The sequence below is a fragment of the Eulemur rufifrons genome, chromosome 13 (genome assembly GCF_041146395.1).
Source record: "Eulemur rufifrons isolate Redbay chromosome 13, OSU_ERuf_1, whole genome shotgun sequence".
Classification (NCBI taxonomy): Eukaryota; Metazoa; Chordata; class Mammalia; order Primates; family Lemuridae; genus Eulemur; species Eulemur rufifrons.
Window position 1 is genome coordinate 15,496,359 of NC_090995.1, and position 12,099 is coordinate 15,508,457.

General features: G+C 53.4%; 1 protein-coding gene across 1 annotated transcript in view; it reads right to left on the bottom strand.

Moving 5' to 3' along the window:
* Positions 1 to 631: 631 nt before the first annotated feature.
* The window catches only part of FRAS1 (Fraser extracellular matrix complex subunit 1), a 302,789-nt gene continuing 291,321 nt past the window's right edge, over positions 632 to 12,099 (bottom strand). The window contains exons 66-73 of the mRNA XM_069485441.1: positions 11,520 to 11,670; positions 10,131 to 10,238; positions 8,983 to 9,142; positions 7,812 to 7,928; positions 5,689 to 5,855; positions 3,864 to 4,069; positions 2,604 to 2,750; positions 632 to 1,512 (exon numbers count right to left, since the gene is read on the bottom strand). Of these exons, the coding sequence (XP_069341542.1) occupies positions 922 to 1,512; positions 2,604 to 2,750; positions 3,864 to 4,069; positions 5,689 to 5,855; positions 7,812 to 7,928; positions 8,983 to 9,142; positions 10,131 to 10,238; positions 11,520 to 11,670 (1,647 nt within the window). The 3' untranslated portion in view covers positions 632 to 921. The remainder of the gene's footprint in view (positions 1,513 to 2,603; positions 2,751 to 3,863; positions 4,070 to 5,688; positions 5,856 to 7,811; positions 7,929 to 8,982; positions 9,143 to 10,130; positions 10,239 to 11,519; positions 11,671 to 12,099) is intronic.

Below are 12,099 nucleotides of genomic sequence, written 5' to 3' on the forward strand. Positions count from 1 at the left end.
TGGGACTGGCAAAGCCTGACGCGGCAGGCAAGTGCGCTGGGGGTCGAGCAGCCACGGCGACGCTGAACAAAACGGCCACGGTGATCGAGGCTTCGCAGCTTCCTCGTCAGGGAGAAGCATCTCCGCGAGGCGCGGGCCAGCCGTGAGCAAAGACGTTTCCCGGGCCTGGGCCGACGCCTCACTCACGTGCTCTGAGAGCTTCCCAGCCCCCCATTCCTGGGTTTCTGTCCCCCGCTTTGTAAGGGGGAGCCCTCCGTGCCGGGGCCTGGCAGCAGGGCCGGAGGTTTCCGCCACGATTGCAGAGACGAATCTTTCGCTCTGTGGCAGCTAAAGACGCCGACGTCCCCGGGTGAGACGGGCTCTGGGAAGCAAAGCTCGGTCAGAGCAGCCTGGACCTCAGGGTGTCAGACGGAGGCCAGGGGCCACTATGGACGGGGTGCTAATGAGCAGAATTTTTAAAGGAATCTGGGTGTCAGCAATTCATGCTCCACCGCCCAGACACCCGGGAGAAGCCCGAGGAGGAGAAAGCCGGGTGGGAGAGGAAGCTGAGAGCCCCGCAGCCCCCTGGCTCCCCGAGACCGCCGTGCGCAGCCCCCTGGCTCCCCGAGACCGCCGTGCGCGGCCCCCTCGCCTGCCCTGGTGCTGAAACGGCCGGTCTCCGCCATCACCCTGAGCGAGGAGCAGGCACAGCTGCTGCGGCTCCGGAAAGGGACTACGGAAACCGTCCTGCCCCGGAGCTCAGGGGCCCCGCGGTTCTCTGCGTCACGAGGTGGCTCGGCGGACGGGCGACGCGTGTGGTGTGTGCCGGCGCCGCCCGGAGCCCAGGTTTTCCCTTTTTGATCTGCGAGATTATAAAAATACCAGTATTCCCCCCCGTGTTATAAAAATGACTTTAGAAAAAACTGCACACGAGTCTCCCCGTTAAACTTCTGTTCCGTCTTGCAGATTGTTGTGAACTCTGACCTCCAGGCTGAGCTTTCTCACTTTGGCGCCTGCGAGCGTGCGGCCCGGGGTCGCCTGCAGCCCGCCGAGGCCCCGCACGGCGCAGAACTCTCTGCGCACGTTCTTCTCCAGCCGGGCCCCGCGCCCCTCGGGCACCGTCACCTTGGTGTTCAGAGGGTGCTCCTCCAAAACGCCCTCCGGGGGCCGCTTCCTCCTCCGTCTCTGGCACTTCCTGGTGACGAGACAAGCCGCCAGGAACACCAAGAGCAGCAGCACGGTGGCGGCCAGGGCGCTGCCGACGGACGCGCCCGTCTGGGACAGAGACGCGGCCACCGCCGGCTCCGGCATCTCCAGGCTCAGGGACTTCATGTTGGTGCCGTTCTTGACCTGGTCGCCCTCGTTGTCATAGACGAGGGAGTCGTCGAGGCTCAGCCGGCCACTAGGGTCCCCCAGGTCCCGCCGCTGGCGCCTCAGGGGGGCCGAGAGCGAGCGCTGGACCCGGGGCCCCGAGACGGTGTCGGGGCCGATGACGTAAATGACCTGGAGATGCCACTGGTGTCCGGCCGCCACCTGCACGAGGGGACAGGAGACAAAGCAGACGCGTCACCGCTGCCCGACCACCTCTGGGGAGGAAGGGACAAGGGGACACAGTTGCTGCCGTGCAAACACTTTGATGGACAGCTGGTTTCGGGCAAAGCGTCAGTAAGGCCTGATGTCTGTCACACACAGAGAACGGAGCCAGGCATCACGGGTTCTGTTTCCTTCCCAGATCGGGGTGATTTGGGGTTAGCTAGTCCCACGCGTTTCTGTTTCCCCACCTGTGCCTAAGAATTTATCCTTCATGGTCCCTTTCGCTAAACGAATCCTTACGGTTTGTTGGTCTTTACTGGCAGAAGTGAAACAATAGCGTATGAATAACCACATTTATTCCCACGGACCTCCAATTGTTCGCTGTGCCAATTTGCTATTTATCCATGAACTTCAGCTAAAACGGAGTCTCAGCAAACATTCACCACACGTCTACTCTGCACAGCGCGTAGACACGCGGCGAACAGTTGCTAAATCCGAATACTTCCTGGGTCGTCCCGAGAGGTCGTATCACCAAGTATTTATTTCCTTCTCATCTGCCCCCACTGACACCTCCATGGCTTTGAAACAAATTCTGAAAAGTGATCACAGTTCTGAAGGGTCACGGGTAACTATTTGGAGATAGAAAGAAAAGTAAAATTTGATCTTGGAAGTTCCTGCTTATTGCTGGGATTTAGGGTATTTTTGTTTATTAAATACTAGTAATTCTTGCCATTCTAAATTGCTGTGTTGCATCTAGATTCTGTTAAACGTTTTCCACATGCCTGTGAAAACTGGCTGGCCCAGCACAGAGCGGAAAAGGTAACTGATATATAAGAACTTACAAACACCGGCGTATCCTATGTAGCCCTGATGTACACGACGACAAGTGACAATACGAATTTTGTCGTTGCTTTGGTCTACTGGGGACAGACGGTGAACACTCTGGGTGAACGATGAGCTTAGCAACAATAAAAAGACCAGCCAGCGACAGTGCTGTGAGCAACACCTGGCCGTCCAGAGAGGACTCATTCCCCCTTTTCGCAAGCTTGGCCGCGGCTTGGTCCTCGGCTTCCGGCTTCCCGCAAACTCACCTTATAGAGCGCGTCCACCTTCAGGGTGAACCCGTCCACGCCCGGCCTGCTGCTGACCGCGTGGAACTCCGGCAGCTCGGAAGCAAAGTGGGCCTCGAAGGGCACGTCGTGGAAGAACTTATCCGTCGCCTCTGGCTGACTGCGGTCCTGATGGCAGGAGAGAAAACGCAAGATTTGGAAAGGCAGAGCCGCTGTCCCGGCAGACGGCAGTCACCGCAAGGAGAAGAGGACTCTTCGCTCGTTTTGGGCCGGGTGGGGAGAGCGTGTGTGAAGGGAGCTCCTTCCGGAAGCCTCCGGCGGCCTCGGGCACCGGCTCCTCTCTCTAAGGGGACGGCCCCGGGGCTGCCCTGACCTCGACAGGCAGAGAGCGGGATGGCCTGGACCAGCGATGCTCACGCCGACTCGTCTCAGGACCCTCTGCACACTCAACACTCAGGGACCCCAAAGAGCTTCTGTGTATGTGATTTATATCGATCAATATTTACTGTCTTAAAAACTGAACTAAAAAAATTTAAAAATACTCATTCATTCATTTTAAAGTGACAACGAACAACCCATCACACGTTAACCTCAGTAAGATATTTTTTTAGTGAAAATACTAAATATTCATCCCCTCCCTCGTTTCACATTTTTTGTCCATCTCCGGAAAGGGCCCGGCTGTCACAGCTGCTTCTGAACTCGGTCCGCTGTGACCTGCCGTCGAGGCTGACGTGTGGGAAGCAAACACACAGCCGTGCGGTCGGAGAAGGCAGGAAGGCGTCAGTAGCTTTTCCAGATAATTATGGCTACTCTTTTTCGGTACTAAATTAGAACTCGGTAAATGTTACGTTTTAAAGACGAGTCACCTGGGGAATCTGAAATCGTATCGATAAAACCTTTTCGTACTCTCTACAGCCCCAGAGGGAGTGAGTGTGAAAAAGACAAGCATCGTCGCACTATTACGAAAGTGGTGTGACTCTGTGGACTTCCGGAAAGAGGACTGGGGACACTCAGGGTCTCCGGCCTGTGAGAAACACTGGCCTGAGGTTTCTGCTTCCTGGACGTCGGTGAGCAGCCTGTCACGCTTCGCACCGTAACCGTCACCTTCGGTCACACGGACTAGCATTCAGCGGATCAGAGAGAAATAACACCAGCAACAGCAGAAACACAGAGAGAGAGAGAGAGAGAGAGCGCGCGAGCCCCCAAGACGGGCCTGTCTACGCGGGCAGAATCCACGACGGGGGAACGCATGCAGGTGCCCGGGGCGGCGCGGCCGCGTACCAGCAGCAGGAACCTGTGCTTCAGGAGCCTGCTGGGCTGGATGCAGCCGTACTGGGGGCCCTCGTTGTAGATGGTCCCCGTGGGATCGAAGCAGGGCACATAGCCGTCCCTGCCCGTGCAGAGATAGACCTTCTCCAGCTGCAGCTTGTAGCCAGCGTTCAGGTTTTGCTCTGGATTCCACAGCACGCGGCCGTAAAGGATCTGACCTGCAAAGATTGAGAGGCGATAATCAGGTCAGACGGCAAGGAAAGAGCGACGTCGAGCGCAGAGAAGATTTAACTCCCTCTCTTAGAGCCAAAAGTACCTTTCATGAAGAGCTCAGTGAGTCCACGTGCCCCTAAAATACTCTTCCATTTCTCGTTTCTCCTATTCAGTAAGCACTAATTAGCCACCTAGGGTATGCAAAGCACCCTGCTAGGCACAGGGGTGCGAAGGAGAGAGACGCAGCTGAGAGGACAGAAATAAAAGCAGGGCGACAGACAGAAACAGCGAACGCTTATCAGACTCGCGCTGCCTGCTGGGTTGTGTGCCGGGCCCGTCTCACGTGGTGACGCACACACTCGTCACTCAGCTTCCCGGAGGAGACAACTGAGGCAGGGAGTGGCCGAGTGGCTCGTGGAAGGTCGCAAAGCTCATCAGCGTGAGGGTGGGATTCACAGTCAAGCTGCTTTGGCTCCGAAACCCAAACCACCACAACACGGCACCGTCACACACCGCGGTAGAGGAGGACACGTCACGTCAAATGAGCACAAAGCCAAGGACAGAAACCAGAGTAGAGAAAGGTATGGACAGACTTAAAGAAAGATGACACTTGAGCCGTCCCTGAAACATGACCAGTTGTTAGTCAGACAGTGCACTTGGGGTGGGAGGGAGAGGCAGGAGGGAGCATTCTAGGCGAAAAACCCCAAAACAAAACAAAAAAACCCCAAACAAACCCACAACAACCAAAAACAAAACCCAAGCCTGTGTACCAGATGCCGACTGCTGCCAGGGTGAGCCCTGGCGCAGGTGCTGGTTCCTTGGCGCCTGCCACGGCACCAGGCTCGTCACCTGCACGTCTTGTCTAAGCCTCCCCAGGGCCCAGGAGAGAGGCCCAGTCCCTGTTCTCATCGTGAGTAACTGCCCAAGCCCCACAGCGACGGGGTGGTGGGAGCAGGATCTGAGCACAAATCCCCCGAGGTCAAAGGCTCGGCAAAGCGTTTGCTGCGTGGGGCTGCGCCGGCCGGGGTGGCTGGAGTGGAGGATGCGCCGACCCCCGGTGTGGAGAGACCCCCGGTGTGGACAGACCATGCTGAGGATGCTGAACTTGAATATATAAGTGATAAGAAACCCTGAAAGATTCTAAGCAGGGGGGTAATGTCAACATGCCTGGCTTAGAAACATGGAGAACAGAGCAAGGACAGAGAGACTCGAGTCCCAGGGACCAGGTACAGTGAGACGGGCACCTAAAGTACAGATGGGAGGGGAGGAATTCAAGAAATGTCCGGGAGTCAGAGTCCCTTCTTCTTATTATTATTATTATTTATTTTTTTTCTGGAGACAGAGTCTCACTCTGTTGCCCAGGCTAGAGTGCCGTGGCGTCATCATAGCTCACAGCAACCTCAGACTCCTGGGCTCAAGCAATCCTCCTGCCTCAGCCTCCCGAGTAGCTGGGACTACAGGTGCATTACACTGTGCCCAGCAAATTTTTCTACTGTCAGTAGAGACTGGGTCTCACTCTTGCTCAGGCTGGTCTTGAACTCCTGACCTCGACCGATCCACCCGCCTCGGCCTCGCAGAGTGCTGGGATCACAGGCGTGAGCCACCGTGCCCGGCCGCAACTCACCCTTTGAAAAGGCTCCTTTGTAATCCATTTCTGCCAGCGACATGTCGGATGTGCTGGGGTCCATTAGGAACACCTTCTCGTTATTGCAGAGCTGAAACTCAGTGTTGAGCGAGTACACGACCGGCACGGGGCGGTTGGTCTGCTGGAAGGCGATGGGGATCAGGAACCTACACGCAGGAGAAACAGGAGCTCTGTGAGAGCAGGGTCGGCTTTGCGGATGTCGCTGGAGCTGCCCTTGTTTCCCAGCCCCTCAGGACTGTGCCCAGAGTGTGTTGTGGGCGCTAAGTATTCTCTCAATAAAGAGGTGTGTGTGGGACTTTATCTGGTCATTGTGAAGTTAATCTGCTCTTTTGTATAGGAATAATTACTTAGTCTCTAGAACTCTTTGGTTTCATTTGCTTCTTTCTTTCTCACCTTTTCATTCTAGGGGCCCCCATTGCTCTTTGGTTGCTAAAGGGCCACCACGCTCCCAGCTAGACTTTTCCCCGAGCAGAAGAGTGAAACAGGATCCCTACCTCTCACCACCCCCCAAAATCAATTCAAGATGGATAAAAGACTTAAACGTAAGGCATGAAACCGTAAGAATTCTAGAAAAAATGTTGGAAAAACTCTTCTAGGTATTGGCTTAGGTGAAGAATTTATGAAAAAGACCCCAATGGCCATCACAGCAATAAATAAATAAACAAACAGGACTTGATTAAATTAAAAGGCTCTGCACAGCTAAGGAAATAATTAACAGAGCAAATAGACGACACACAGAATGGGAGAAAATATTCATAAGCTATATATTCTATAAACGGCTAATAAGAATCTACAAAGAACTCAAGCAAATCAGCAAGAAAAAGACAAACAGCCCCATTAAAAAGTGGGCAAAAGACATGGACAGAATATTTTCAAAAGACAGACAGACAAATGGCCAATAAACATGAAAAAATGCTTAACGTCACTAATCATCAGGGAAATACAAATTAAAACCACAATGAGATATCACCTTACCATAGTTAATGGCTTTTATTAAAAAGTCAAAAAACAATAGATGCTGGCGTGGATGCAGAGAGAAAGGAACACTTATACACTGTCGGTGGGACTGCAAATTAGTACAACCTCTATGGAAAATAGTACGGGGATTCCTCAAAGATCTAAAAGTAGAACTACGGCCGGGTGCGGTGGCTCATGCCTGTAATCCCAGCACTCTAGGAGGCCGAGGTGGGTGGATCACTCGAGGTCAGGAGTTCGAGACCAGACTGAGCAAGAGCGAGACCCCGTCTCTACTAAAAATAGAAAAAATTAGCCGGGCATGGTGGCGCATGCCTGTAGTCCCAGCTACTCGGGAGGCTGAGGCAGTAGGATCGCTTGAGCCCAGGAGTTTGAGGCTGCTGTGAGCTAGGCTGACGCCACGGCACTCTAGCCTGGGCAACAGAGCGAGACTCTGTCTCAAAAAAAAAAGAAATAAAATAAAGAAAAAAAAAATAAAGAAAAAAAAATAAAAAAAAATAAAGAAGAAAAATAAAGAAAAAAATAGAAAGAAAAAAAAAAAAATAAAAATAAAAGTAGACCTACCATTTGATCCAAAAATCCCATTACTGGGTATCTACAGATACCCAAAGGAAAGAAAGTCATTTTATCAAAAAGACACCTGCACTAGAATGTTTATTGCAGCACAACTCACAACTGAAAAGATGTGGAATCAACCCAAGTGCCCACCAATCCATGAGTGGATGAACAAAATGTGGTCTGTGTAAACCACGGAGTACTACTCAGCCATGAAAAAGAATGAATTAATGCCTTTTGCAGCAATTTGGATGACATTGGAGACCACTGTCCTAAGTGAAGTATCTCAAGAATGGAAAAGCAAACACCACGTGTGGTTGACATTAAAGTGGAACCAACCGACGAGCACACACGTGCACAGAGAAGTAAAACTCAGTGGGAGTCCAGCAGGGAGCGGGGAGAAACTACCCAACGGGCACCGTGAACATTACCTGGGGGACGGGCGCACTCATAACCCCGACTCAAGCACTACAAAAGTGATCCACACAACCAAAAACATTTGAACCCCCATAATATTTTGAAATATGAAAAAAAGAAATCCGCAAATAATGAGGGCCGACGGCAGTTCCTACCTCTCCGCGGCGTGTGCCGTGCAGGCCAGAGGCTTCTCTCCGGGGTCGACCCACGGCTGCGTGGGCTGCACCGTGCACGGGACCAGGGAGATGGTGTACTCGCCCGAGTAGTCCTTCCTGGGGACACGCGGAGCAGACGGGGGTCACGGGGGACAGCTGACAGCTCATTTGCTCACCCAGAAGGACACACACTTTACTAAGACGGTTTTCGGATGGGATTGGTGTCCAGCATCCAAGAGCTTTACGAGCCCGCAGACACCATTTTCGGGAACTCGCGTCTGATTATTCTAACTTTCCGAGTATCACCCAGAGGTGGTGAATAAAGCTACTTTCATGGATTCAAGTCCTTTTCATGGAGAAAGCTGGGAAAGGCACAGTGTTCATGAAAACCTAAACGGCTCATGTGCTGCCAGAGCAGAACTGGCCATTTCCTTTAGATTTCATGAAACTGTGGCTGACAATTTCTGTTCCGTGTTCCTTGTTGACCGACACCCTGTTAGGCACATGCTCCAACGCAGAGACAGCTTTCATGGTTCAGACGCGGCCATGTCCGGTGCTGCTCTGCGGAGCGTCCTCACCCCGTTTCGCTAGCACTCGGTTTTGGGGTTCCCCTCTCAAATGCTACAGCCCCCTCCCTTTATAAAGTTAAAGAACAAGATCATTCTCGGCCGGGTGCGGTGGCTCATGCCTGTAATCCCAGCACTCTGGGAGGCCGAGGCGGGAGGATCGCTCGAGGTCAGGAGTTCGAGACCAGCCCGAGCAAGAGCGAGACTCCGTCTCTACTAAAAATAGAAAGAAATCATCTGGACAGCTAAAAATATACATAGAAAAAATTAGCCGGGCATGGTGGTGCATGCCTGTAGTCCCAGCTACTCGGGAGGCTGAGGCAGGAGGATGGCTTGAGCCCAGGAGTCTGAGGTTGCTGTGAGCTAGGCTGATGCCACGGCACTCTAGCTGGGGTGACAAAGTGAGACCGTCTCAAAAAAAAGAAAAGAAAAAAAAAGAAGCTGCTCTGAGCTAGATTTGTTTCTTTCCCTATTTGCTCGAGGGGTGCCTCTGTCTGCCTGTTAGCAGAGAATCCAGCCACCAGAGAAGAGCCTCATTTCCCAAACCCCTGAAGGAAACGGAAACTCCTTCCGACCCCCCCGGAGGCCCCCGTCCCCGCGTCCACCTGTTGTAGGAGCTGGTGGCCCTCCAGAGCTGGTACGGGGAGTCGAAGGTCTGGGCGCTCCACAGCAGCTGCAGGTCAAACTCGATGCCTCCCAGGTGGTCCGGGGTCAGAATGGAGGACCTGGCGTCGGGGAGCGTGTGGTGCTCCATGACAAACTGTCCTGTTTCCGGGGAAACACACGCACCTGTCTGTGAGCCTTGTGTGCTTGTGATGAAGCCCCACACACGCCTGAGGACTGCACGAATGTTCTTCCGCCCAACAACTCAGGCTATGCCCTTTGCCCTGTGCCCCTTGGGACAGTCCCCGCTGGTCAGGACAGCCGGGCCCTCACCCCAGCCCTCACCCTGCTCGTGACGGTCGTCACGGTCATGTATGTGTATCTATGAAAAATATGCGTGTGGCCTGTGGAAATGCTGCTGATGGGCACGTCCACGGTAACAGGGTCCTTATGCGACAGTGAAACCTGACTGTACTTAGCCTTGGATTCTAACCAACACGCTTCTCGGGAGTAAAAAGGTCTTAGCAGTTTATACCCAGAAACACCAAGGTCGGGTAAAAATCACCATTTAGGGGCCACTGAGGGGCGTGGTGGAAGCAGACGATTGTGAACACCGTTAAAAAGGTCAAGGTTACTAAGGAAGACACCTTAGAACTGCAGTGATACAGGGCCCTGAATTACTGAAATACGGGGACTGTTTTAGGCGAAAAGAAACCAAAGAGAGACAACAATTTCAATGCGACATACGAATCTTGACTGGATCCCCCTTCTTTTCATATAAGCAGATACAAAATAAACAAACGTCAGAACAGGCGGAAAAGACACGGTGGGACCACAGGGGGAACAGGAATTGGGACTCGATGTTGCCATCGATGCGGAACATGTCGGACGTGACAACGGTGTTGTCATTGCGTGAGACAATGTCCTTGTCCCCACACGCCTACTGAAGTGTTCAGGGTAACCTGACATGAATCCCAAACCTGCTTCCAAACGGTGTGACCAGAAAAAGTGCACACGCGTGCACGTGTACATAAGGTCTAGAAACACGTTAACAAGTGTTGGCTTTTTTAATTGTTCCTTTCCTTCCACTTTTCCCTACTTTTGAACTATCTCTTAATCAAACAGCTGGGGGAAACAGCCCGGGCGCTACCTCTGAATTTCGCGTGGGTCTTGAACTCGATGACGAGGCGGCCGTCCTCCCGGATGTAGATCCTCACGACCTGCAGCCTTGCGGAGAGCACGCTGTCCGCCTGGATCCCTGCCCGGCACACACGGAACACGCAGGTCAGGGCGCGGACAAGCGGTGCAGAGCCCCTCCTGCGTGAGCTGTCCCCGGACCCCTCGGAGCAGAGCCGCACGGGCATCCGAACACACTCCAGATAGAACGTGTGTCTTCACACGAGCCCCTCACTGCTGTGTGACAGCTCATTTCACGTGGCTCTTTTCTTACAGTTCTGCTGTCCTTGACACAAACTCCTCTCGCCCGTAAGCGCCGTGTAGCCCAGATGTGGAGCTCAGCAAAAAAAGGATCTTAAACCTTCTTGCTGTCAAGCTTCAAACCAGCATGTGGTTACGGTGAATCAGCTGCCTACGGAATTTCCTTTCCCTTACCAGGATACCTTTTAGGACTAAATAAATCCACACACAAAGTCCTGGTGGCTACAGTTAGTGCTCAAACCATGCAGGATTAAAGCTGGCAGGAGGCCGGGCGCGGTGGCTCACGCTTGTAATCCCAGCACTCTGGGAGGCCGAGGCGGGAGGATCGCTCGAGGTCAGGAGTTCAAGACCAGCCTGAGCAAGAGCGAGACCCCATCTCTACTAAAAATAGAAATTACGTGGACAGCTAAAAATATATATAGAAAAAATTAGCCGGGCACGGTGGCGCATGCCTGTAGTCCCAGCTACTCGGGGGCTGAGGCAGGAGGATCGCTTGAGCTCAGGAGTTTGAGGTTGCTGTGAGCGAGGCTGACGCCACGGCACTCTAGCCCAGGTGACAGAGCGAGACTCTGTCTCAGAAAAAAAAAAAAAATCAATCAATCAATCAATCAAACTTTAGCGTTGCAGCCCCTGAAGTCCCACAGGCTACAGTCCCTACTTTTGAGACTCCAAAGAGCAAACTCTAGGCCACATGAATAAAGGGGCCGCTCGGCATAAATGTGGAGTGTTCCTGACATACTTTCCCATTTCCCTGCCTCTGATTTGAAGATCCGTTTGCTCTGTGAACAGCGTGAACCACAGGGCTTTTAACCAGAAGAAAGTGAACACGATCGATCGTCCCCCGAGGGAGTCCCCGCCGGTCACCCGCCACCCTCCGCTCCGGGCTGTAGCTACCGGGACGGGACCGTGCCCAGCACGAAGACAGGAGGACATTGTGCCTTCCCAGGGGGCACAGATCTGCACGCTCCCGACCCGAGGTGGCCCCACTGTGACCGTACGCAGGACAACAGGTGAGGGACGCTGCCACCGTTAGGGTCGCCATGTTTTCTTTGGACCGTGCCCGCGTGCAGGGCGGAGACGGCGGGGGCGGCGCCGGGCGCACCTGTTCTCCAGAGCACGGTGTCGTAGAAGAAGGAAAACTCCATCTCCGTGTGGTGCTCCAGGGACGCCCAGCCCCTGGGGGCCGTCACGTAGACGTAGGACACGTAGAGGGGGACGTGCACCGTCAGGAAGGACTGGGCCGAGTCCCTCACCTGCCGAGGAAGCAGCGGAGAGTCACCGCGTCCCTCCTCATCGCGTCCTCGGGCAACTGTGTCCGCTCCCTAACTCAGTAATTATTCACCAAGGGCCAACGACCCCACTTGGTGTTTAGAATCAGAGTTAGAGGATGGACGGAGGGACGGGGGGACAGGGGGACAGGGGGACGGAGGGACAGGTGGACGGGGGGACAGGGGGACAGGGGGACAGGTCAGCGAACAGAGGGAGGAAAAGGCAAACTAGCAGCAGAGGCTTCCATGGCGAAGCTGACTGCAAACACGTGCGTAAGTGGAGAGTTGGCTGATTCATTTTTCAACGTTTTTTATATTTTCCTTTATAAATGTATATTTCTTTTATAACAGAAAAGCTTATTTTTAAAATAATTTTATCTTGTCATTGCCAAATACTATAACACACTATGAGAC